Source organism: Nerophis lumbriciformis, linkage group LG01 (genome assembly GCF_033978685.3).
Source record: "Nerophis lumbriciformis linkage group LG01, RoL_Nlum_v2.1, whole genome shotgun sequence".
In the NCBI taxonomy this organism is placed as follows: Eukaryota; Metazoa; Chordata; class Actinopteri; order Syngnathiformes; family Syngnathidae; genus Nerophis; species Nerophis lumbriciformis.
In genome coordinates this window covers 30,955,001-30,982,500 of record NC_084548.2, presented here as the reverse complement: position 1 = coordinate 30,982,500, position 27,500 = coordinate 30,955,001, and the positions used below count along the sequence as shown (strand labels likewise).

Below are 27,500 nucleotides of genomic sequence, written 5' to 3'. Positions count from 1 at the left end.
ATATATATATATATATATATATATATAGTTTCTTTGCATGCAGTCCGCTTTCGGCCCCCGGCCAAATTTTTTAAGCCCAATGCAGCCCTCCCAGTGAAAAAGTTTGGAAACCCTTGGTTTAGTTAGTGTGTACTATTGACTTTATTGTGCTCCAACAGTTGTATGCAATAAAATTAAATAATAAATTTGTCAATATTATGTTGATATTGTTACACTGTCAATAGCACTCACCAAAAATACATTTAACATTCAGTCATTACATGTGATTAGTATCGGCCGATTTCACTCGTGGATGATCGGTATCAGCATAAATCAGGCAGCATAGAACACTAAGCGTAACATCCCTATCTCTAACACAAGTAACAGGATATGTGCAAATGTCTTTAAATGGGACTTTCAAAATTTAAGTGAAACTTTTAGGAAAGTGTACTCCTGTGGAAAGAAACTTTATAATACTTGTATTCAAGTTCAAAAGATTGATCTTTGAATACTGCTTGAAAATAGCCCCGTGATAAATGAATTCTACATTTCTGACCCTGCCTCCAAAAAGAATCAAAATCGAGAATCGTTAAGAACCGGAATCGATACAACCCAAATTCAAACGATGCCCAACCCTACACATAATTATGTTAAAAACAACACAAATAAAGCATATTTAAAAGGGGAACTGTACTGTTTTGGGAATTTTGCCATCATTTACAATCCCTATTTAAGATAAGAACACGTGCATTTCTTTTTTATGAATTATATTTTGTAATATACAGCACATACAAGGTGGCTAACAATGCAGTTAATGGGAGTAATCTATTGTGCCCATAAAGCCCTATAAAGTACACCCAAAAACCACCAACAATACCCCATTTATATGTCATGACCTGAATGTTAACCAAGTATAAGCAATATAGTTGTTATAAGCACTAACGTCGAGGAACTACTTTTAGCAGCTCACAGGGAGCTAAGTAGCTTATGCAGCTAACGACATACTGAGCCGGTGAGCTGCTGCATTGCCTTTGCGTTGGTAAAAGCTAATGTTATATCATAAATAATGCCTCTCACTTGTATAGTCGAAGGTTGTGGCCATAAACCAAAAAGTTGGTCAACAAATGTTGTGATTTGTCTGTAAAATGAATTATTCTTAAAATGACTAAAATACATAAATATTACATGCCATTATAAATGTGTGTTACTACATAACATATCTACTTACAGCATGTATATAATACGCTGATTGTGGTTTTTGGATGTGTATAGAGCACTTTATAGGCGGAACAGAGTGAATTCCATTACATTCACTGTTAGCTGACTTTTGCTAGCATTTATTTACAAGTTAGAATGCATAAAAAAGAAAAATGTGTGCTTGTCTCAATTGTGAATGACGGCCATAATTCCCCAAAAACTGTGTGTATTCTAATCATTGCAGACTTGGTAACAAACAACGAATATGAATATTTTTGGACAAATAAGGATTCCCAACCTTATCTTTTTTAATCTGGATTTATGGAGCATGAACTACTGCTTCTAGTAGTGGTAGCGGGGGTGTATTTTGTAGCGTCCCGGAAGAGTTAGTGCTGCAACGGGTTCTGGGTATTTGTTCTGTTGTGTTTATGCTGTGTTACGGTGCGGATGTTCTCCCGAAATGTGTTTGTCATTCTTGTTTGGTGTGGATTCACAGTGTGGCGTATATTTCTAAGTGTTAAAATTGTTTATACGGCAACCCTCAGTGTAACGTGTATCGCTGTAGATCAAGTACGCGTTGCATTCACTTGTGTGTGCGTACAAAAGCCGCACATATCTCGTGACTGGGCCGGCACGTTGTTAGAATGGATGAATAGCGGACGTGAAGACAGCTCGTAGAGGACGTTAAAGGCAGTGCCTTTAAGGCACGCCCCCAAGACTGTGGTCCAGGTGGACTACGAGATATAATGACTGATGAACACCTTCGTTCGATAATGAAGGGTGCCTCAGCTCAAAGCCTGAGCTCCGACATTAATGAACTAGCATCCAAGAAAAGATGGCAGGTATCTGGCTTGGGCACATCAGATTAGATCAGTGCGTTGCAAACTGAACAGTTTAAAGTCCCGAATGGTTGGTTTATTCATTGTTATTTTATTTTCAAATTTATTAGCCTGTGGAAAAAGTTAATGTTGATATTTACCTCAGAAGGCTGCAAATAGAAAAGAGGCATTCAATTTTTATTTAAATTGTATTTGATATGCCATTGATATTTTTTAATTATTATTATTATTATTTGAAACTCGATTTTGCATGTCACTATAAAGTTATATAAGCCTTGATTGTTAAATATTCAATGCAAAACTTGTTTGGGTCCCTATTAAAAGGTTAATTTGTTCAACCTTGGCCTGTGGCTTTGTTCAGTTTTAAATTTTGGCCCACTCTGTATTTGAGTTTAACAACCCTGACATAGAGCATACACTGTCTGGATCGCTGTGTACAAACAAAACATGAAAGGTGGGCTAATATTTTACAGATACTGTAATATGATTGTTCATGTTTTTCAAACTGGTGTATTAACGCAGGGTGTTGTGCATTACAAACTCAAAACGTGTTTCGTGCAGACGTAGAAGCTAGGTTATCTCCTGCCGTAGTTAGCTTCCACGGCTAATACTGTAGCACGCCAATGTGTTAGTACGCTAGAAAAATAGTTCCTCAATATTCGTTCTTACAACAACAATGTCACTACAGTTTGGTTATTATACGGGTTACGCAACGTAAATTAAGTATTGTTGATGATTTTTAAATGCATTTTCAAAGTGATTTAGTAGTAGAATTGATAACTACCATTAGCTGCATTGCTGGCCACTAATAATTCCAAAAAAGTGCAGTTCCCCTTTAAGGAATTACTTCAGAGAATAACTTCCATACTGACAAATATAACATAACAGCTCTTGAATAACAAACCTTGTGTCTTGGATCTTTTAAGTTGAACATAATAGTTCTGTACTTATTCATGTATTTGCTGTCTGTATTACGAAAAATGTCGAACATCTCCGTCTCAATGCTTGCAACAAGCTTTGCAGCATCACTTTCACACATTTCCAAATCTTCACAGTCACAAACCCTTGACAAACAAAAACAAAGTTAAGTCAATTTAGATTTAGTTTTCTTCATGTTTCTCTGCAGGTGTATATTTAATCACGAAAACCTCAATCTTAACAACATGCATGAAAAATATATTTAAGTCTCACCTTTTAAGCAAGATGCTCGTGAGGGAGCGCTGGATGCTCTGTCTGACCTGGTTATTTGGCTGAGAGGGTCTGGAGGAGGGAGCGCTTGGTGCAGGTGGTACAGGGAGATTTCGGCTCTCATTCAGTAGGGTGGGGGCCATAGGCTTCAGGCTTGGGGTTGCCATTTGGCTACTTGACAAAGGCTTAAGTCCAGATTGCTTCTTAGGTATTATGTATGTTGTAGAGTTCAAAACACCCCCCTTTTCATATTTTTTGGATCCTGGTGTGTTTGGAGATGATGTGGGGGGAGCCAGACCTAATTTTTCATTAGGCATTATTAAGGGAACTGATTTTTCAGTTTCTACTAAAACGTCACTTTTTATGGAATCCTTTGTGGTGGCATTTGAGTCACTTTGAGGTAGACCTTGTTCGATGGTAGGTTGTTGTGAGGGAGATGCATCTGTAGTTGGGTCCTCTGGGTTTTGTTTTGGAGGGGATTGAGTTTCAATTTGTTTACACCCCTTTGTTACTGTCAGGAAAAAAGAACAGCAGGACATTGTGTGACCAATAATGTGAAAATGTCACAGGTGCTAATAAATTGAATATATTTAAAATCACAAAATTAAATAATAACCATCAGTAAATGCTGCATCTGTCTATTTTAGAACCCAGTGGAGGAGACAAAATTAGGATTTTGAAGATTGTGTGTGTGGGGATGTGTCTGCAGGTTTGAGGGGGGTACTGGTCCTGTGGGCTTATAGGTGTGGTTGTGTTTTATGTATACAGGAAGTATTTAAAGAATGTGAATTCACCTGTGCAAGTGAGAAAATAGGACAGAGGACAACATTTCTATTTTTGTTGACCACTCTGTTTTTGATAAATACACAAAACACAGTCTGGATCTAAGTGTCTTTGTACACCCAATCATGTTTTACAAACTCTAAATATTCACTTCCATCTCTCAGCAGCCAAAAGGAAAGGTTGGTCGCAACACCCAGCAAATCAGAAACAGAATTCCACTATCGGATAAGCGTCATGGCACCAAAGTCGCCATTTGGTTTGATACAAAAATATTTCAGGGACCGCTCTATTTGCGTTTAACACAACACAACGGAAGAAGCAAGTCTTGGGTGTTACACACTTGACACTCCAGGATCGCAAAATACACTTTCACACAGGCACCATCCTCGACATTGCACAAAACTAGGATGGGAATGGGAAAAATACCCAGCTCCAAATATATATATATATATTTTAATAAAACAAGTTACTCAAAGGGGATATATTATGCAAAACCAACTATGTTTTACCTACTAGTACCTGCTTTGTTGTATTTAGGATCTGTAAGTCCCAAAAATTTAAAATCAAACCATAGAAACATGGAGATATTTATTAAACAATCGTGCCTTCCTTCATACTTCCCCCCAAAGGAGCTGTTTGGAGGAACGTCCTTTTGTGACGTTTTTCCAACATGTGATGTTAGTGGATATTGCCATACATTTTAGAGGTTTACCTGAATAGCTTTGCGCGAGTCCGCTTATTGTAGTCAGTTAGGTCCCTTTTCCCTATCCCTTGTTGGGCGTGGCGAAGTTGGTAGAGTGGCCGTGCCAGCAATCGGAGGGTTGCTGGTTACGGGGGTTCAATCCCCACCTTCTACCATCCTAGTCACGTCCGTTGTGTCCTTGGGCAAGACACTTCACCCCTTGCTCCTGATGGCTGCTGGTTAGCGCCTTGCATGGCAGCTCCCGCCATCAGTGTGTGAATGTGTGTGTGAATGGGTGAATGTGGAAATACTGTCAAAGCGCTTTGAGTACCTTGAAGGTAGAAAAGCGCTATACAAGTATAACCCATTTATCATTTATTTATGGTATTTTTTTTTTGTCATAAAAAAATACAATCATGTGTGCTTACGGACTGTATCCCTGCAGACTGAATTGATCTATATTGATATATAATGTAGGAACCAGAAATATTAATAACAGAAAGAAACAACCCTTTTGTACGAATGAGTGTGAATGGGGGAAGGAGGTTTTTTGGGTTGGTGCACTAATTACAAGTGTATATTGTGTTTTTTATGAGGATTTACCAGTAATTAAAAAAAATAATAATAATTTTTTTTTTTTTTTACATTTCTTGTGCGGCCCGGTACCAATCGATCCACGGCCTGTTGGTTGGGAACCACTGATCTAGTCATTGCTATGCTTGAAAATGCCCAAATGTATGTCGAAAATATATAGGATATGCTCTTAAAAGAATTGCGGTAGAGTGAGGTCACAAACATTGCAGAACAATGTGGCGAAGGCCAACTATACTAATAATCACGGTAGTCCAACACTCTAAGATTTCCGGTTTGTTACAGCTGGCTGTTACTTTGGTTATGAATGTGGAAATGAGCGACAGAAATATGGGGGGAAAATATGTGGGAAAAAGAGAAAGTACCGAAGGACTGGATCTGGCTTCAAGTGGGAGATGTCTCAGAGGAGCTTCACCATGCAGATTGAATTCAATATGCTAATGGTAATAAGTACAAAAGATTGTACACCTTTTTGTTTGATGAAGCTAACTAACAAGTGACAATAATTACTAGAGTTTGGTTAGTAACATAACTACAAAAAGTTAGGGGTGGATTGTCAGAAATGTGATAAGTAATTCTATCTTGGGGGTGAGCTGGCTCATCGAGGGATTCTTTTTTTATAGGTTGTATTCACATGATGTCACGTCCAGTTCATTAAATATTCAATGCTGGAAGTGATTGTCAAGCGAGCATTTGTTGTCAAGGCCTTCTGGGCGGCATTTTGCCTTTCTCATAGAAAAATCCCCTATGCTTGAGTTGTTTAAAACCTTTCAAATCACGAAAATTTGTTGAGAGTTCCTTGAGAGGTAATCCAGAAGGGCGAATCTAGAAGGTCGAAAGATGCCAAGATTTAAAAAAGCCACAATGAGAAATGAACAAATCTGTAAATCCTTGTTTGACATACTTTTAACGTTTAGTATTTCACATTTAAGTACCGGTACTATCTTGATCTTAATAGTTTTTTTATCTTGTTTCAGAGTTCTTAAAACACATTTTTCCGATGCGTGTTTTTCAAAACACCAACGAGGCAAATCTTAATAAAATACAGCAAATGTGAGAATAACCTAAAAGAGTTAAGCTTTTACCAAAAGCAGCAATCATAAATGAAGCTTTCAGCACATTTAGCTTTGGTGATATTTTGATAAAGATGGGGAATTAGGGAAAACCAAGCATACTGAGAGCAAGGCAGTATGGCCAAAACCCACCCGGCCAAGCAGTTACAGTGAGCTGTGATCACTTCCACCGCTGCTGCTCACTGCTCCCCTCACCTCCCAGAGGGTGAACAAGGGGATGGGTCAAATGCAGAGGTTAATTTCACCACACCTAGTGTGTGTGTGACAATCATTGGTACTCTCATTTTCTCCATCTTCTGTTAACAAACAATCAGGTCTTCAGTGGTGTGTCCGAATATCTTTGTGTGGGAAAATGAAAAACAGTAAATCTAGGCTATTGAGTGCTAGTCACAGTTTTGTTTACAAGGACGTGTCCTCGCAAAACGCAAAGTCAAGTCATAAAATGCAAACTTACCCGAACAAAAACGATGCATGATTTATTCGGGAGAAGATTAATACCACTTTTAATTTGCCACACAAAAATAAGTTTTACGTCTCTATGCTTTTCCAAGTTTCATCTGTGTTGCAGTGTGGGTTAACCCTAACCAGATAGTTCGAAATGTCTGGGAACACGACTGACGGATAATCCTTGAGATCACGCGACAAATCTTTTTTTGAAAATGTATAGGGATCAATTCTACTGCATAGTTAAATTTTTTCTCGTAATCTGCTAATAGTGGTACGACCTAGGGCTCTTGCATACTCAAGATAGTTTGTTCACTGTTTGCTGCACAGTAGCTATATAGGTATGGTGGACCATCACTTTGTTCACCGAAAGTTAACATCCCAGCAAAAGTCACATGACTGCCTAAAACCTATTGGGAGATAAGACCTGGAGAGGTCTGCACTTTAACATTGCTTTTCTAGTCATTTATGCAATGCAAAGAGTTAAAAAAAAAAAAAAAGTTTTTTGTTGACTGCGTTCACTGTAAATTTGCTGTTGCATATGTAAATGCATATATTTTCTTTTTATCTAAGTTAAAAAAACAACAACATTGTATGTTACTGTGTTAACTATGCCTCGGACATTAAACAGGATAGGACCGCCCATGTTGCAGCTACAGACTATTTCACCAATTGTTTTGTTTTTTGTTAAATCCGATCTTTTTAGTGGCTGTTCGCATTACAATTGGTATTTTAGCTTTGGCAGTTTTACGGGATAATTTGCTCTGATGTCTGCTTGAAGAGCGTGTCTGTGGGCGAGCAGTCAGGGCCGTCCCTGACTGCTCGCCCACAGACACGCTGGTGGAAGTTTCACAAAAGTTCCTAAAACATTTTATTTTCTCCTGTTTTCTGCTCTGGTGTCAACTATTTATTTCATAACCGTCTATTTTGGGGAATAATTATGAAGTTTTGGTCGGAATAGTGCGACCGGAACACGGAAGCGTTCAGACTGAGGACACAACACACTGATTTATTTCCACATACGAAGGAGGCCTGGGTCGGATATGAAAAAAATGGAATTGCACTGTTCACACTGACATGAAAAAATCTGATAAAGGTCGCGTATGGGCATGCAAAATCAGACTTGACTTGCAGTGTAAACAATGCCAAAGTGTTTTGATGGTAAAAATAGCTGATTATAGGCTTCTAAAAATCACATATGAAAGTGACCCTCCATATTCTTTGTTTTAATTTTTTGTACCTCTTGGAAGAACAATTCTTGTTTTAGATGTTTTTTGATCACCATTTTTTGCCTAAGAAAGACAGTGTCAGAAAGTGTAACACCATAGTACAAAATTATGGTCACATCCAAACAAGATGAAATAACTTGTTATGGAGCGGTTTCAGTACACCCTGTGCTTTGTCAGATCGAGCATCTCAGTATTAAGAGTATATCCCTCACATTACAGTAACCATTTTTATTACAGTATTTGGTCTCAAGCGAAAGTACTCTGAAATAACAAGATGGCGGCGCCCTGATGGCAGCGGCTTGCAGACGCTCTTGGAAGTGTAGAGCGATTTGGCAAAAATACCCGTCAATTCTGTCTATTTCATGGCTGGCTCACAGCGTGGACACTTCGTGATCACATACGACCGACAGACGATTCTGGATGTGGATAGATCGGGCCGTTATAGGCTGAAAGATGCGGGTACTTTCGACCTCCTCGCTAGCATGGGGATTCTTCGCCGGCTACATCCAGCGGCCTCGAAAGCAGCGGAGTTAAGTGCCAGCGAGGACCGTCAACGGAAGACACGTAAGCGGTGTGAGCGGAAGCAGAAGCGGGGATGCCGAGCGGTGCTAACAACAAAGCGAAAGGCTAATCCTCAAAGAAGCGCTAGTCCGGGTGAGAAGTTAGTTAAAATAGAACTAGCCAGCGCCAGGCTGGATAATACCTGCACACATAGCAACTATTTTAGAACAATACACAACTCAAAAAATGTTTTTTCTGTGTCAGAAGTAGACATGCACTCTACTGAGGTGGCAAGTTATGATGCGTTCGGTTTATCACAACATCAAGCAAACAATCGGAAAATTCCCGTCATATCAATTCCTAGATATGGTCGAAATTATTTAAAGTGCACTACACATAATAAACACAACATTATTAATATTGCTACTACGAATAATTTCAACAAAAACTCCTCAAAACAGCCCACTACCTATAATATGGGCTTCTTAAACATAAGATCATTATCTTCCAAAACGTTATTAGTTAGTGAGGTCATTAGAGACAATAATCTTGACGTTAGACCTGGCTCAAACCAGACGATTTCTTTGCGCTGGGTGAGGCGTCTCCTCCTGGCTATGCGGGAGCGCATATTGCCCGTCCCATTAAAAGGGGTGGGGGAGTTGCACTCATACACAATAAAAACTTTAATCTTACCCCGAACCTAAATAATAAATATAACTCGTTTGAGATGCTTACTATGAGGTTTGTCGCACCGCTGCCTCTCCACCTGGCTGTTATCTACCGCCCCCCAGGACCCAATTCGGACTTCATCAGTGAATTTTCAGAGTTCGTTGCTGATTTAGTGACGCACGCCGACAATATAATCATAATGGGGGACTTTAATATCCATATGAATACCCCATCGGACCCTCAGTGCATGGCGCTCCAGACTATAATTGATAGCTGTGGTCTTACACAAATAATAAATGAACCTACGCATCGCAACGGAAATACGATAGATCTAGTGCTGGTCAGGGGTGTCACCACCTCCAAAGTTACGATACTCCCGTATACTAAAGTAATGTCCGATCATTACCTTATAAAATTTGAAGTTCTGACTCATTGTCAACAAACTAATAATAATAACTACTATAGCAGCCGCAACATTAATGCTGCCACAACGATGACTCTTGCTGGCCTACTGCCTTCGGTAATGGCACCATTCCCAAATTATGTCGGCTCTATTGATAACCTCACTAACAACTTTAACGACGCCCTGCGCGACACCATTGATAGTATAGCACCGCTAAAGCTTAAAAGAGCCCCTAAAAGGCGCACCCCATGGTTTACAGAAGAAACTAGAGCCCATAAACTATCATGTAGAAAGCTGGAACGCAAATGGCGCGCTACTAAACTTGAGGTTTTCCATCAAGCATGGAGTGATAGTTTAATAACTTATAAACACATGCTTACCCTAGCTAAAGCTAAATATTACTCAAATCTCATCCACCTCAACAAAAATGATCCGAAATTTTTGTTTAGTACAGTAGCATCGCTAACCCAACAAGGGACTCCTCCCAGTAGCTCCACCCACTCAGCAGATGATTTTATGAATTTCTTTAATAAGAAAATTGAACTCATTAGAAAGGAGATTAAAGACAATGCATCGCAGCTACAATTGGGTTCTATTAACACAGATACGACTGTATCTACGAAGGATACCGCCCTCCAAAATAGTTTCTCTCTCTTTGATGAAATAACACTAGAGGAATTGTTAAGATGTGTCAATGGGACAAAACAAACAACATGTCTACTTGACCCATTTCCTGGGAAACTTATTAAGGAGCTTTTTGTATTATTAGGTCCATCAGTGCTAAATATTATAAACTTATCACTTTCCTCTGGCACTGTTCCACTAGCATTCAAAAAAGCGGTTATTCATCCTTTGCTCAAAAGACCTAACCTCGATCCTGACCTCATGGTAAACTACCGGCCGGTGTCCCACCTTCCGTTTATCTCGAAAATCCTCGAAAAAATTGTCGCACAGCAGCTAAATGAACACTTAATGTCTAACAATCTCTGTGAACCTTTTCAATCCGGTTTCAGGGCAAATCACTCTACGGAGACAGCCCTCGCAAAAATGACTAATGATCTACTGCTAACGATGGATTCTGATGCGTCATCTATGTTGCTGCTTCTTGATCTTAGCGCTGCTTTCGATACCGTCGATCATAACATTTTATTAGAGCGTATCAAAACACGTATTGGTATGTCAGACTTAGCCTTGTCGTGGTTTAACTCTTATCTTACTGACAGGATGCAGTGCGTCTCCCATAACAATGTGACCTCGGACTATGTTAAGGTAACGTGCGGAGTCCCCCAAGGTTCGGTTCTTGGCCCTGCACTCTTTAGTATTTACATGTTGCCGCTAGGCGACATCATACGCAAATACGGTGTTAGCTTTCATTGCTATGCTGATGACACCCAACTCTACATGCCCCTAAAGCTGACCAACACGCCGGATTGTAGTCAGCTGGAGGCGTGTCTTAATGAAATTAAACAATGGATGTCCGCTAACTTCTTGCAACTCAACACTAAGAAAACGGAAATGCTGATTATCGGTCCTGCTAAACACCGACATTTATTTGATAATACCACCTTAACATTTGACAACCAAACAATTACACAAAGCGACTCAGTAAAGAATCTGGGTATTATCTTCGACCCAACTCTCTCCTTTGAGTCACACATTAAGAGTGTTACTAAAACGGCCTTCTTTCATCTCCGTAATATCGCTAAATTCGTTCCATTTTGTCCACTAGCGACGCTGAGATCATTATTCATGCGTTCGTTACGTCTCGTCTCGATTACTGTAACGTATTATTTTCGGGTCTCCCTATGTCTAGCATTAAAAGATTACAGTTGGTACAAAATGCGGCTGCTAGACTTTTGACAAGAACAAGAAAGTTTGATCATATTACGCCTATACTGGCTCACCTGCACTGGCTTCCTGTGCACTTAAGATGCGACTTTAAGGTTTTACTACTTACGTATAAAATACTACACGGTCTAGCTCCAGCCTATCTTGCCGATTGTATTGTACCATATGTCCCGGCAAGAAATCTGCGTTCAAAGAACTCCGGCTTATTAGTGATTCCCAGAGCCCAAAAAAAGTCTGCGGGCTGTAGAGCGTTTTCTATTCGGGCTCCAGCACTATGGAATGCCCTCCCGGTAACAGTTAGAGATGCTACCTCAGTAGAAACATTTAAGTCCCATCTCAAAACTCATTTGTATACTCTAGCCTTTGAATAGCCCCCCTTTTTTTAGACCAGTTGATCTGCCGTTTCTTTTCTCCTCTGCTCCCCCCTATCCCTTGTGGAAGGGGAGACACACAGATCCGGTGGCCATGGATGGGGTGCTGGCTGTCCGGGGTCGGGACCCGGGGTGGACCGCTCGCCTGTATATCGGTTGGGAACATCTCTGCGCTGCTGACCCGTCTCCGCTCGGGATGGTTTCCTGCTGACCCCACTGTGGACTGGACTCTTACTGTTATGCTGGATCCACTATGGACTGGACTCTCACAATATTATGTTAGACCCACTCGACATCCATTACATTCGGTCTCCCTAGAGGGGGGGGTTACCCACATATGCGGTCCTCTCCAAGGTTTCTCATAGTCATTCACATCGACGTCCCACTGGGGTGAGATTTTCCTTGCCCTTATGTGGGCTATACCGAGGATGTCGTTGTGGCTTGTGCAGCCCTTTGAGAGACTTGTGATTTAGGGCTATATAAATAAACATTGATTGATTGATTGATTGAAATAAAACTTAGATATACTTTATTGAAGTGCTGTGGATTTAACAATATATATCGTAATACGACAAAAAATGTATCGTACGACATAATTCTCGATTGTATCAAAATTTTAACATCTGGGCTGCAACTAAAGTGACTGCAACAGTTGTTGCTTTGTAGCATTTTTACAGCTTTACAGCTGGAGCTGGCAGAGCAAGGATGCAAACAACCTAGCAGTCTACTACTAGTAGAGACGGAAAGCATAATGAAAGCTAAACCAACAAAACTCAAAGAAGAATTGGTACCAAAATAAGGGAAGCCTTTGTTTGGCTTTGGTTTGGATTTATAAAGTCAGACATCGACCAGTAGGCTAATCTGCTAAAACATGCCGCCAACGAGTCTAATTTAACAAGTCCATTCTTTTCCATCACTTGAAGATACGGCATTTGGACCAACACAGAGACAGTGTTAAATGCGACATAATACTAACGCAACCTCAAAACGATGAAGTGATGAAAATAAGTTACATCTAACAATGCGGACAAAGCTGTTGTCCAAAGGCACCATCTGCACTCATGCAGAATTTACAGATTTGATCTCTAAACGAATGTGTACACATTATCCTATTACACACTCTTGAAAAAGGAAACAAAAGTTGTTTTTAGCTGTCTCGTCTTATATTTAAAATATGTGTATTATGTGTATAAATAAATAATATATGTAAATTAAGAAAAATGCTATTTCTTGGGGTATATTAAGTTAAAGTACCAATGATTGTCACACACACACTAGGTGTGGCGAATATTGTTATTGGGATATCAAAATATGTATATGGAGATGTTGTAGCGAGGCACTAATTGTTCTCATCACCAGATTGGGGATTGGTGGATAGGTCGGTTGTGACCAGTTACAAGGGTACACACTTCCGGGGGAAAAGGGTTTTTTTTTGTTGTGGAAAGAAGTCTGATAATAAACTCAATGGCTCAGAACTACTGCTCTCTCGCCTCATTATCTCGACTGCCACATTGGTGACCTCAACGTTTTTCGGACATGTTTAACGCTGCTGGTCTCGTCATGCCTGACAGCCCGGCGCCATAATAACAGCCAGTAGCGGCTCCCGCCGTTTTTGCTGCAACAGTGAAACTCCCGGAGTTCTGGCAGCACGATCCTGAGCCCTGATTCCAGCATGTGGAAGCTCAGTTTCAACTTCAGGGGATTACAGCAGAAGAGACACGGCACTACCATGTTGTCGCTGCTCTGGACGCTCAAACGACGCGGAGAGTTATGGCCGTGCTGAGGGATCTTCTGGCGGCAGATAAGTACGGTGCGTAAAAGACTTTATTGCTGCGGCTGTACCAGCTGTCCAACGCCGAGCGAGCTGACCGCCTCTCGTCTCTCGACAGCCTGGGAGACAGAAAGCCTACCGAGCTAATGAAGAATATGCTTAAAGTTAAAGTTAAAGTAAAAGTACCAATGATTGTCACACACACACTAGGTGTGGTCAAATGTGTCCTCTGCATTCGACCCATCCCCTGGTTCACCCCCTGGGAGGTGAGGGGAGAAGTGGGCAGCAGCGGTGCCGCGCCCGGGAATCATTTTTGGTGATTTAACCCCCAATTCCAACCTTTGATGCTGAGTGCCAAGCAGGGAGGTAATTGGTCCCATTTTTATAGTCTTTAGTATGACTCGGCCGGGGTTTGAACTCACAACCTACCGGACACTCTAACCACTAGGCCACTGAGTAGGCTTGCATTGCTCGGTTCCTGTGATGCATCGTTCCTGTTCGTGCAGCTGTTTGTCCGTCAGCTACCGCCCCCGGTACGCATGGCGCTCGCCAACACACCGTTTGTCACCACGAAAGATTACCGAGGTTTGGCTGAGGAGGCGGGCAGGATTCTTCCAGCTGCTCGCCAGTTCAGCGTTCAAGCCCTGCTGCCTGCACCGACCTGGAAAGCGCCTGAGGAGCTGGATGCTAGCACTATGGCTGTCCCCATGCACCACTGTTTGCCTCGTTTCCGTATGCCCAAAGACCTCCTGGCGGCAAAGTTTGTGTTTCTCCGTCATGGTAGTCATCGCTCCCAACTCCAACCTCCTTATGACAGCCCCTTTCAAGTGGTTAAAGCAGAGCTCAAGAACTTTGTCATAGACTTGGGGGGTCGGCATGAGCGGGTTACTGTCGATCAGATAAAGCCTGCCTGTCAGGGCCCGGACGGCGTGACGCTACCGCCACTCCCACCTCGTCGGGGCCGGCCGCCTGCATCTGTTCTGGAACCTGTTACCTCTTTTGACAGATGGTCTGGATTGCCCGCTGTTTCGGCCCAGGCTCGGGTGGGGGATTTTGGGGGTAGGGTTGGGGGCGCACTAATTGTTCTCATCACCAGATTGGGGATTGGTTGGATGTGACCAGTTATAAGGGTAACTCACTGGCTCAGAACTACTGCTCTCTCGCCTCATTATCTCAACTCCCACAATATATATTTTTGTCCATATCGCACAGCACAACTTTATCGTATGTTAGTAGAGTAGTCATTGTTCAGCTTGTAGAGCAGTATTATTGTCTAAATAACTGGCAACATAAGTGAGTACCAAGATAATTGTGTCTTGACTTCAGTCAGGCATGGTAGTGGTAGTGTCATGGTCTGGGCCTGTTTGAGTGCTAAGGACACTGGGTAGCTGCAGATCATTAAAAAATAAAATCTGAATATTTCTGTGAAATTCTGAAGGAGACCATGATGCCACCATTTGGAAAATGAGCCGAATGGCAGGATTCCAGCATTACATCAACCTGAAACACACCTCCAAGGTGACAAGTGCCTTGCTGATGAAGCTGAAGGGATCAGAGAAGCCAAGTATTTTTTCAGACCTTAAACAAACTGAGCCCAGGTGAGGCATTTTTAAGCTGACAGATTTTCTGTTATCCACCATCCACCAGCTCCGTGATATCAATAGAGGCAGTGGTAGATGATAATGGTGCCCACACTAAATATTGACACTTTTGTAAACAATAAATATATACCGTATATATACATGTTGCATACTGACTAAGTTATCTGTGGGGATGGAATAAGTGACTAAAAGGGAAGCTCTGCTTCCCCTACAACGTAAAAAAAAAAGTGGTCAAACTTGTACTTTTGTGTTTAGATTTCATTGACTAAACGTGTAATAATGTGTTCAACTTTTTTTGAGAATCAGCTACTTTCGCAACAGCTAACAACTTTTTTCTCATTCAATATTAAACAGTGTTGAAGGTGAGTGTCCATTGACCTTAACGATGGAGCATAGAGTGGATCGTTCCACTGCAGCCAAACTTAACAGTCATTAGATAAATGAAGTGGATAGAAAGCGCGCTTGGCCTCAGCTTGCCTTCAGCATGATGATGGGTTAATCAGGCTGGGCTTCCGCATGACAATGGGTTCATCTTTCCGAGGCTTTCTTTCTTTTTGATTGACAGCAAAATGAGCGAATCAGCGAAATATAAAGCAGCGAAATATAAAGCACTGCCAGATAATTGTTCAAGTTTCATTCTTTTTATATTGTTCTAAGTTGATATGGAGAATTTAACAATACTCTATAAGTGTTTCCTTTATGAAATCTCCTTTTTAATATGTTGTATTCATTATTGGAGACTACTGTTTAGGGAGTAGCTGGAAAAGACTTCCCCTACTTGAAAGACCAGCAGCTGCTAATGAATGAAATGTAAGGTAAAGTACATTTTGAAAATGAGCTAGTTTGAATATGACTGACGTTAGTACAGTGGAAGAATGACAGCAACTTGCAGACACTGGACAGAAAGGGAGGCTGCAAGAGGTGAGAGTCGCGGCAACTTTCGTTGCTTTCGTTTTACACACTATGTACACAATTGCGCAAATTCATCCGATCTGTAAAAAATATGTTAAAAAAAGATAGGAAGTCAAATGCCTCATATTACAACCCCTGACAAAAATGACAAGAATTTCCAGTCTTGGTGCATTCAGTTGTTGAAATGTGTAGAAAAAAATCAGATAACAGACATGACACAAAACTATAGTCTTTTCAAATGGCAACTTTCTGGCTTAAAAAAAAAACGCAAAAATAAATCAAGAATATAAAATTGTGGTAGTCAGTAACAGAATATTTTTAGAATAAACAGAGTGAAATAACAATGGAATCGGTCAATTCTGAGAAAATTATGGAATCATGAAAAACAAAAACACACTACAACACAGTAGTACTTTGTTGCACCACCTCTGGCTTTCATAAAAGTTTGCAGTCTCTGAGGCATGGACTTACCGTGTGACCCACAGTACTCTTCATAAATCTTACTCCAACTTTCTCTGATTGCTGGTGTCAGATGAACTTTGCAGGTTGGAGTCTTGTCATGGACCTTTCTTTTGCTTCAATTTCAACCACCGATTTTCAATTACATTCACATCCAGACGATTAACAGGCCATGACATTGACCTTATATATATATTTAAGGAAAACTTAAGTTTTTGCTTCACAGCAAGAATCATTATCATCTAGAAAAAGATGATGTCATCATCCCCAAACATCTTTTCGATTGATGGAACGTGAAAAGTGTCAAAAATGTCAATGTAAGCTTGTGCATTTAGATGTAATGACAGCCATCTCCCCAGGGCCATTACCCGACGCAGTCGTCTTGATACATTTCATTGGAACAGCACCAAACAAAAGTTCCAGCATCATCATTTTGCCCAATGCAGATTCAGGATTCATCACTGAATGTGACTTCCATCCAGTCATCTATAGTCCACCTTTGCTTTTCTTAGCCCATTGGAACCTTCTTTTTTTCTGTTTAGTTGTAATTAAGGCTTTTGTTTAGCCTTTCTGTGTTTAAATACCACTTCCTTTTGGTTGTTACTTACAGTTCAGTCACAGATGGTGACTCCAGTTTCCGTCCATTTGTTCTTTGTTTGTTTTGCTGTGGATTTTCTGTTTTAAGAAGACATGTTGCTTTATGTTTCCTGTCTTGACACTTTAATGTTTTTCTTGGTCAAGTATGCCTGCCTTTTACAACCTTCCCATGTTGTTTGTACTTTATCCAGATTTTAGACACAGCTGACTGTAAACAATGAACATCTTTTGCAACATTGCGTGACTATTTACCTTTTTAAATACATTTGATAATCATTTCCTTTGTTTCAATTGACATCTCTCATGTTGGAGTCATGATTCATATCAATCCAACTTGTGCAACAGCTCTCCAAGGTGTGAACACTCCTTTTTAACTGCAGACTAATAAATAATTTAATCTGATCCAGGTGTTAGTTTTGGAAATGGTAGTGTGATTCCATACTTTTTTCCTCAGAATCAAGTGACTCATAATTATTTTACTCGGCTTGATCTAAAAATGAAACTTTAACTAACACAATTCATATTCCAGATTGTTTACCGTTACTTAAAGCCAAAAAGTTGCCATTTGAAATGACTATAGTTTGGTTTCATGTCTGATATCTGCTTTTGTTTTACAAAATTCAACAACTGAATCAACATCCTCCAAGGCTGGTAATTCCATATTATCCAGGAGTTGTATGTGTTGCATTATACAGAATATAAAATAATTTCAAAACCAGCAGATGGAACATATTGAAGTAAAAGGTAAATTAATCCCTCCATGATTTTATGGGCATTTTTACATGATTGTTGTTGCACGAAATGCCTGATTTCACAATAGCATTTTAAAAAAAGGTGCAACAAAAAGTGCGATTGTGTAAAGCTTTTTTGTTTCATTTCAATAATCTTGTAATTTTTATTTGAATTTCTTATTTGAAGTGTTCTCTGTAGCCTTCACTCCAAAAAGCATAGAATTTTCAACAAATCAAACAGAGTATTAGTTATTTGGACACAGGCATGTGCATTGTTTTAAAAACAAATATTGACGTTTCAATAGTTTAGGCATTTTAAGTCGCAACAAAATTACAAAAAAAGCCCAATAAATACAGGGGGAATTGTATTAAACGTTATTTTAGTACACTTTACAAAATACTACACAGCAGTCCAGATTCATCTTCTGATAAGCTTTCACTAATGGCAATCACAGCGTTCATTTCATTACCATCGCCGTCCACAGAAAATGATTTTGCAACCTCAAATTGGGCTGTTTTTGTGCAACCTCTAAGCTATAGCTTAGCTTCATTACAACTACCTGGAATTTCCAGTATGGTATTATAACCAAGTATGCTTCCGTCATAAACCTTTTTGGAACTCACAAAATTCCACTTAGAATGGCCAAACTGACTTGATTACTCAAGTATTTAATTTGGGCTGGATCTCATCAAAATAACCATCCCGTTGATCACGATTGACCAGTTGATCTTTGGTACTTTTCTAGTACATCCCAAAAATGTTTGGCATCGAGGCACACATTTTAACCCTTCAACACGCCCTTTCATCTGGCCACTTCTCCAGACATGCACTCCCGTCAAGCGCAACCCCCGAAACCCAGACAACACACCAATGCCAAAGCACCAGCGCGGAACACACTGCGTTGACGTGCAGATTTAAAAAATTATGTTGCGCCGACTTGAATGGTTTTTCATGGGTGCCTGGCCTAATGCAGAAACCAAATGAACCACAAAAAAGCAAACATGAGAAATACAAGACTAAGGGTACAAAGAGAAAAGCCTAAATGTTGACACCAACACCAATAATAACAAAGCTTTGCATCACTTTTTTAAGCTATTCTACTAAATGAATAATTTTAACATGTATACAAATATCACTTTGGGAGGTCAGTGATTGAGCGTTCCTTGGTTCATGGCTGAGATCAGGGATCTTGGGCTTAAAAAAATTGGTGACCAATGCTTTAAAACGTCTTAACCATGACCCATGTTTGGTCGCAAGTGTCCAACATGGACCAAACAAAAAACATTGTTTCTTAGCTGTGGTTTGTATGGGCCAAAGCAGTACTCTGTTGCAATACACTTTTTCACCACTTGTGGCAGTAATGACATTATCAAACAAGCAGAAGAACTCATAGAGAAGTTTCTTAAGCACAACAATTATGACTAAAGTGGTGAAGTTGTATTTTCATTTGCATTTTAATCTTAACAGCAATTTTAAGTGTACAACATCATTATAAGTGAAGAGTTTAGCCCCATACCACCATATTTAAAGAAGTGGAGATTGCCAAGTTAAGATAGCAACTAATTAGACTTGCGGACATGCCATCAATGATTGTGTGAGCTTGAAAGAGGTCAGTATGAAAATGTATTAGCCATGACGGGCCAAATGAAATGATACGTCGGGCCAAATTGGGCCCACTTTGATTGATTGATTGATGATGATCACTTTGGGCATAACTAATCTACGGTGAGCTGAAAGGTTACCCCCTCTGTAGCCTTTACTTTCAATTACAGATAGAATATTTAAATTATGCTCCCACAGCATTCAATGCAATGCAAACATACACAGTGGTTCCTCAGCTTTCGAGTGTCCCAGCTCACAAGCAGTCTCCCCTGTTAATTTTTATGTTTTAGCTTGAGGGCAAAATTCGGGTTACAAGCCTCTCCACCACTATTTGGCATAGTTAATACCACACTGAACCCCTTAATATCAGCCCCAAAACATCCACTTTCTTACATGCTCGCATTAGCATGTAAGCTCAATGGTCTCGCCCCAGCTTACATTAAAGATCTCCTGGACCAACCCACCAGCTCCAGGCTTGGTCGTTGTCTTAGATCGGACAACCAGATGACCCTGAAGGTCCCACGGTCAAACCTAGTGACAAAGGGAGACCGTGCTTTCTCAGTGATGGCACCTAGGCCATGGAATAAGCTCCCTCTGAATATTAAGTCTGCCACCACTCTGGACTCTTTTAGAGCACAGCTTAAAACGCACCTCTTTACCGCAGATGAGTTTTGATTTATGTGTTCATTGTGAGTCTTAAATGTTTAGTTTAGATTCCTTTGTGTGTCTCAGTCTCTGTTTGTGTTTTTTTTGTTTCTCCACTCGGGCTGCACCCCGGGCTGATGTAACAGTTGGTTGGGGGGCGCATAATAAATGAAAATAACATAACATAACATTAGCTAAAAGTTAGCGAGGTACTTTTTTTTTTCAACCTTGGGAACAATTAAAGTATGAGGGACGGTGCTAAAAAGAAGGAGCATTAATAAAAAAAAAACATGATTGAGGTATGTGTTTTTTTAAAACGGCAGACATTTGTCCACGGGAATATGGTGAAACTGCTGATGGCGTGTTTAACGGAGAAGCAGCTCAGAAGGGACACCGTAGAAGTCCACTCTCCAAAATAAATGTTGTACACTATCACTATATTACTTCAAAAAACTACTGTAGTTGTTAGTACTATATTTTATTGTATTTTTTTTTTGATGAAAAAATATCTTAACGGTATTTTGTCTTATTTCAAAGCATGTTATATGCTAAAATGGTGGTGTCTTCGTGGTCCTTGCACAGATTAGTTGAATTTAATCAATTTAAAATGGGGAACACTGATATGAGATACAAGTATTTTGGGTTATGAGCTCCATCACAGGACTAATTAAACTTGCAAGCTTAAGTACAATAGTATGCTGTAACTCATGAGACTCATAATGTATAACATTACATGGGCTGTTTGCAATTTGCTTAATGTTGCATTTTTCAAACCAGTATTTATAGCAAGAACACCACCAGCTATCTTAAGGTACCATTAGTTGTTAAACAGAACAGAGGAAGTAGTCTGGCGTTCATGGGTGTCACTCACCGCTGAATCACGCAGGGAGTGTGTAGACACACAAAAACAGTGTCAGAAAAGAAACTAAAAATTTGCAGTCATGTTGTTGTTATGATAGAATATACATGCAATGTTGTATGTAGCTAAACTTCGCGAAATTGCTACCGTAGCTGACAACACACAAAGCTAATGTGTGTGTGTGTTCGTTAAATAGGGCATAGTTTACAGTATATGCTAATGGTGCATTCCATTTGTACTGGGAAGTCGGAATTTTCATGTTCCAATCTAAGTTTCAACTGGAACGCCCATTGAGGTCGGACTTTCGACAAGGGAAGCCGGCGCATTCTCACCACCTCAAAGTTTGTTTCAAAGATAGTTGCTATGGATGTAAACAATAATATCAGCTTCTATAATATCCATTATTAGCACTTCAGATTAGTTTTTGTCGCAGTAAATCAGCCATATATGATTTATTGTTATACGTTTATATATGCTAAAGACATTACATTAATTTCATGTGATATATATGATACATCGCGAGCAATAGTCTGTTTCCTCTTTATCCACACTGTTTAAAGGTTGCAGAAAGAGTGCCTATTTTCCCATAAGTTGTTTGTATTGAGACAAGACAAGCGCAAAAGTAGATTTTGTGGATGGAGCCATCTGGATTTCCGACATTGTAACTGTAACGCTCACAACTCTGCTGTGACATCATTCATTCCCATTGCATTGTTTATAACACTTTGGAAAGTAAGCGCTCTACAGGCAGTCATGTAAATGTTGCAAGCAGCCCCTTATACCAGGTAATCAAGAGAAGCTGCGTTTTCTTTAACCCTTTAAACAAATGCGCAAAACCTAAAAATCGCAATAAGACACTAGTAATGGAAACACCTATATTAAAAAAAAAACTCAAATACCTTAAACATTTTTACCCTGTCATGAGGTGGTTTTTCAGACGTTTTGATATTGAAGTGTCGCAAAAGCATGATGGAATCACTTTTCCGCATTTACAGGGTGACGATGCAGGACAGCCAGTACAGACTAATCGTTGCTTCCGACCGGTTGGCAGGGGAAGGCGAGGAGGCACCGGGCTGTCTACCAAGTCCCTTCCCAGGAATAGAGGCCGCCCTGCAGGCTCGGAGACACCCTTTAATGGAAACACCTACAAGTCGCAAATGTACTTTGTCGAAATTTTTGAAATATCGCTTTTATTTTGCGGAAAAAACGCAACTAGAGAAAAAGAGACAAAAAAATATTCAGTTTTATGTATTGATGATGGGAAGTGTTGGAGAAATGTTACTTTTCATTAAACTATGATAGCAAAGAACAGAATGAGGCCAAGATAATAAGAGTGTTACAATAAAACCATGACCAGACCAGAACAATTTGATCAAGCAATTTAGCAACTGATGGGAAAGCCACGGTCGAGGTTAAAGATGACATGCAAGACAGGTCAGTGTTTGTGGATTACCAACACAAAAAAGTATGTACTCTGAAACCAAACACAAGAGCATTAACATTAGCCATTGGGAAAGCCAAAATGCCTCAAATTATAGACCCATTTACAGAAAAATATATTTCAGGTAATAAGTATCTATTTACAATTATTTGTGTTGCAATAGTACTGTTCTTCTACACTATGGAATGTCAATTTTTGTTTATGATAGGCTGCATGTCACCATTTTGGCCACTAGAGGGGAGTCATGTTACACTTTTAAGTTGTTGGACAAAACGGTTACTAATAGTGTTTACATTACATCACTTTTCACTGAATATGTTGAATAAAGCCAAGCATAACATTTCACTAATACACTTTTCGCCACTATATCAATACTAAGCAAAACCTGACAGAAGCTGAATTTTAAATGTCACCAAGGCAAATAACATAGTTATGAACAGAAATTAACATTAAGACTGGAATCGTCCAAATGAAATCACTTGTTTTTATTCCAGATTAAAGTGTATTTATTTTGTTAAATTTTAACCTAATAAAAACATTATTATTACCTACTGCCTTTAAAGAATACTGTCAGAAGAGTGAGCATTGTAACAATGTTATTTAGGCTTTAGTTTCATGGATTAATTGGCAAGCACCTGAAAACACGACACATTTTAGCTTTCCATCATTGTTCTGAAAAAAATATAAACAATAAAGTCCATAATAGTCAGCATAGCTTAGTGAATGAAAATACAATTGTTGGACCAACAATCATACTATTTATCACTAGGACTTAATATGATGCTAGTTTATTTGCACAACCAGGTCTACTTGTCTTTTCTTTAGGTTTAGTTCTGCTCACAAACACTAACTATATAGTAGAGAAACAGTTTCTCAAACCAATCAAACGTTCAAACATTTTACAAAGTGTTCTTTGCAGACACAAGCATGGTACAATTGGTTTCCACAAGATGATGACAGTGATATTTCGAAGAGCCATTTCCTTCGACATGCTTGTTTTTTTCCTGACTTTATTACATATATGAACCGTTTCTTTCAGGACTCTATGGAAGCGCTTTGCTATGTCTCTGTTGGAACAACTGGAACAGAACAGCAATACATCATTTTCTATTCAAAGTCTACACTCACTCTCACTTGTTTTAATGCTCCTTTCAAGCTGGTTGACCAGCATGTGAATTATGCCGCAGTGAAGAAAAACGGATGCAACGTCATAAGCAACCCAGCAATACCCCATAATGACTACTTAATATTTTGTTTTACAAACTAATTGAAAATTAAACAAAACTAAGAAATCACATGTACATAAGTATTCACAGCCTTTGCTCAATACTTTGTTGATGCACCTTTGGCAACAATTACAGCCTCAAGTCTTTTTGAATGCGATGCCACAAGTTTCGCACGCCTATCTTTGAGCAGTGTCGCCCGCTCATCTTTGCAGCACATCTAAAGTTCCATCAGGTCAGATGGGAAGCATCGCTGCACAGCAATTTTCAGATCTCTCCAGAGATGTTCTATCGGTCTATTCAAGTCTGGGCGCTGGTAGGGCCACTCAAGGACATTTACAGAGTTGTCACAAAGCCATTCCTTTGATATCTTGGCTGTGTGTTTAGGATCGTTATCCTTCTGAAAGTTGAACCGTCACCCCAGTCTGAATTCAAGAGCACTCTGGAGTAGGTTTTCATTCAGGATGTCTCTGTACATTGCTGCATTCATAATTTCCTCTATCCTGACTAAGTTCCCAGTTCCTTCCGCTGAAAAACATCCCCATGCGTCAGCGTAGGGATGGTTTTGGCCTGGTGATGAGCGGTGCCTGGTTTTCTTTAAACCTGGCGCCTGGCATTCATGCCAAAGAGTCCAATCTTTGTCTCATAACACCAAAGAATTTTGTTTGTCATGGTATTTCAGGGACAAGTTGGCAAACTTTTTACTAAGAAATGGCTGATGTCTGGCCACTATACCATACCGGTGTGATTGGTGGATTGCTGCAGAGATGCTTGTCTTTCTGTTAGGTTCTCCTCTTTCCACAGAGGAATGCTGAGGCTTTGACAGAATGGGCAGTTCTTGGTCAACTGCCTGACTAGACTAAGATAAATGCAGCAATGTGGCAACCAATGTTCCCTCTAATTTTTCATGTGTGTGAGCAAACGCACAAACACCCTGAGCATTCAGTGGAATACAGACATGCACACTGTGGTCATACCAGCAGCACATTTGTCTCAAACCTGACATAACAATTTAAATGTCTTATTATTATAATCAAGTGACTAGTCAATTTCAAGAGATTATTTTCTAATGTATGTGATTTGGCCCACTTAGATATTGTTGTTTTTTTTTAATCAGCTATGCACTATAGTATTTAATGCCTGGGTGGGGGTCTTGCTTTGGAAAGATTGTGTACCTCTTTCAGAGATCACATTTAGTTCCCCTTAAAACATTCACATGTTGCATGAGATGAAGTTTTTATTAACTTTCTGTCCGTATAATAAATATTTTTATTAGCAATTATGTAGTCTTGTAACATCATTTCATGATTAATATCCAAAAAATACCATTCTTAACAAATGACAGTAGAATAAGCACACTGATTGAGGAGTCATAGTAAAACGACCAGAAATTTACACTTTACGTGTAGTGTTGGAGTTGTCCAACTTTTTGTGTGGCCATAAACGCACCAGTGGCTAATTGCCATAGTGTATGTGTTGGTGCAGGTGAGAGAGAGAGCAAATCATTTGTCATCTGTTAATATAACAGATGACAAAGAGTTCCTTTTGGCTTGGTTTGTACGGTAGACAACGACCAGTTTTGCTAGATAAAAGTATTTTACACATTATTTTGGTGTGGTTATGGCCGACAAACAATTTTGCTAAATAAAGGGACCGATGAAATTCCTGTCCTCCTTTAAGTGTCTCCACAGACGTTACAATAATTTAAGTATTGACAAACATTGTTTTATCTGTTGTGGCCGCCTTTCGTCACCTGTTACTCACAGTTGCATTGCAAAATCATACAAAACAAACGATTTGTTTATTTTGTTTAGAGTGGGATTTGATTGTTTGTGCGGCATAGCTTTGCTGTGCGCAGAGGACGCGTGAGCAGTGCGCACCTTAGAGGGAACGTTGGTGGCAACATATTTTTTTTTAAACTTGAGGCTGTAATTGCTGCCAAAAGTGCATCAGCAAAGCATTGAGCAAAGTCTGTAAATACTTACAGGTGTACATGTTTTGTTTTTTTTTAGTATTAATACGGATTAATACGGCGTGGCGCAGTGGTAGAGTGGCCGTGCGCAAGCCGAGGGTCCCTGGTTCAATCCCCACCTAGTACCAACCTCGTCATGTCCGTTGTGTCCTGAGCAAGACACTTCACCCTTGCTCCTGATGGGTGCTGGTTAGCGCCTTGCATGGCAGCTCCCTCCATCAGTGTGTGAATGTGTGTGTGAATGGGTAAATGTGGAAGTAGTGTCAAAGCACTTTGAGTACCTTGAAGGTAGAAAAGCGCTATACAAGTACAACCCATTTACCATTTATCATTTAATAAATTTGCAAATTTAAAAAAAAACGAAAAACTTTTCACATTTTCATTATGAGGTATTGTCTGTAAAATTTTGAGGACAAAACGTATTATTCCATTTTGGAATAAGGCTGTAACATAACCAAATGTGGAAAAAGTGAAGCTCTGTGAATACTTTGCGGATATACTGTACATGTGATTTTTTTTTCCATAAATTTGCAAACATTTCTAAAAAAAACTAACAAAACGTTTTTACATTGTCGTTATTGGTATTGTGTGTAGAATTTTAAGGATAAAAAAATTATTCCATTTTAGAATAAAGCTGTAACAACAAAATGTGGTAAAAGTGAAGCACTGTAAATTCTTTGCGGATGCACTGTATATGGTGAATAAATGCTGACCATTCGAACACCCACAATAGAGGGAGGAGATCAAAAAAATAATTTTGTGTTCGCAATGTGATTTATTGAGGCTGAAACTATTCTTTGGCCACTGTTTTGCATTTACAGTTGCAAGAAAAATTATGTGAACCCTTTGGGATTACTTGGATTTCTGTATAAATTGGACATTAAATGTGTTCTGATCTTTATCTAAGTCACAACAATAGACAAACACAGTCTGTTTAAACTAATACTGCACCAAAAAAAATTAAATCAATATTTTATTGAACACAACATTAACAGTGCAGGGTGGAAAAAAGTATGTGAACCTTTGGATTTAATAACTGGTTGAGCCTCTTTTGGCAACAATAACCTCAACCAAACATTCACTGTAATTGGAGATTAGACTTGCACGATCTGGAGGACTTTTGGACCATTCCTCTTTACAAAAGTGTTTTCAGTTCAGCAATATTCTTGGGATGTCTGGTGTTAATTGCTCCCTTGAGGTCATGCCACAGCATCTCAATCGGATTAAGTTCAGGAATCTATGACTGGGCCACTCCAGAATGCGTATTTTCTATTATTTAAGCCACTCTGTTTTTGATTTACTTTTATGGGTCATCGTCCTGTTGCATCACCCATCCTCTCTTGGGCTTCAGTTGGCGGATAGGTGCTTTTAAGTTTTCCTGCATTATGTTTTGATACAATTGGGAATGTATTTTTCCGTCGATGACAGCAATCCGTCCAGTCCCTGAGACAGCAAAGCAGCCCCAAACCATGATGCCCCTTCTGCCATATTTCACCAATGGGATGAGGTTTTGATGGTGGTGTGCTGTGCCTTCCCCCCCCCTTCAAACGTGCAGCAATATTTTTTTTTGACAGCGGTGGCTTCCTCTGTAGTGTCCCCCCATGAACTCCAGTCTTGTTTAATGCTTCCCTTATTGTTGGTTGGTCAACAAAAAAGTTGTGTTGAAAAAATAAAAAACAGGAAAACATACAATTTTAAGAAGACTGTGTCTATTGGTGTGACTTAAATGAAGATCAGAACTCATTTTATGCCAAAATTATGCAGAAATCTAAGTAATCCCAAAGGGTTCACATAATTTTTCTTGCAACTGTATATTTAGCACATTTGAAATGTGCGTGCAAACTGGCTGTAATGCACATGTGGTTGTGAGACAGGAGGAGTTCGCACTG

At 39.6% G+C, this 27,500-nt stretch overlaps 1 protein-coding gene across 3 annotated transcripts in view; it reads right to left on the bottom strand.

Moving 5' to 3' along the window:
- Nucleotides 1-27,500, bottom strand: part of LOC133618744 (uncharacterized) — a 63,469-nt gene that overhangs the window by 17,004 nt on the left and 18,965 nt on the right. For all 3 annotated transcript variants that reach the window (XM_061979390.1, XM_061979406.1, XM_061979399.1), the window contains exons 7-8: nucleotides 3,207-3,714; nucleotides 2,920-3,079 (exon numbers count right to left, since the gene is read on the bottom strand). In XM_061979390.1, coding sequence (XP_061835374.1) covers nucleotides 2,920-3,079; nucleotides 3,207-3,714 — 668 coding nt within the window. The remainder of the gene's footprint in view (nucleotides 1-2,919; nucleotides 3,080-3,206; nucleotides 3,715-27,500) is intronic.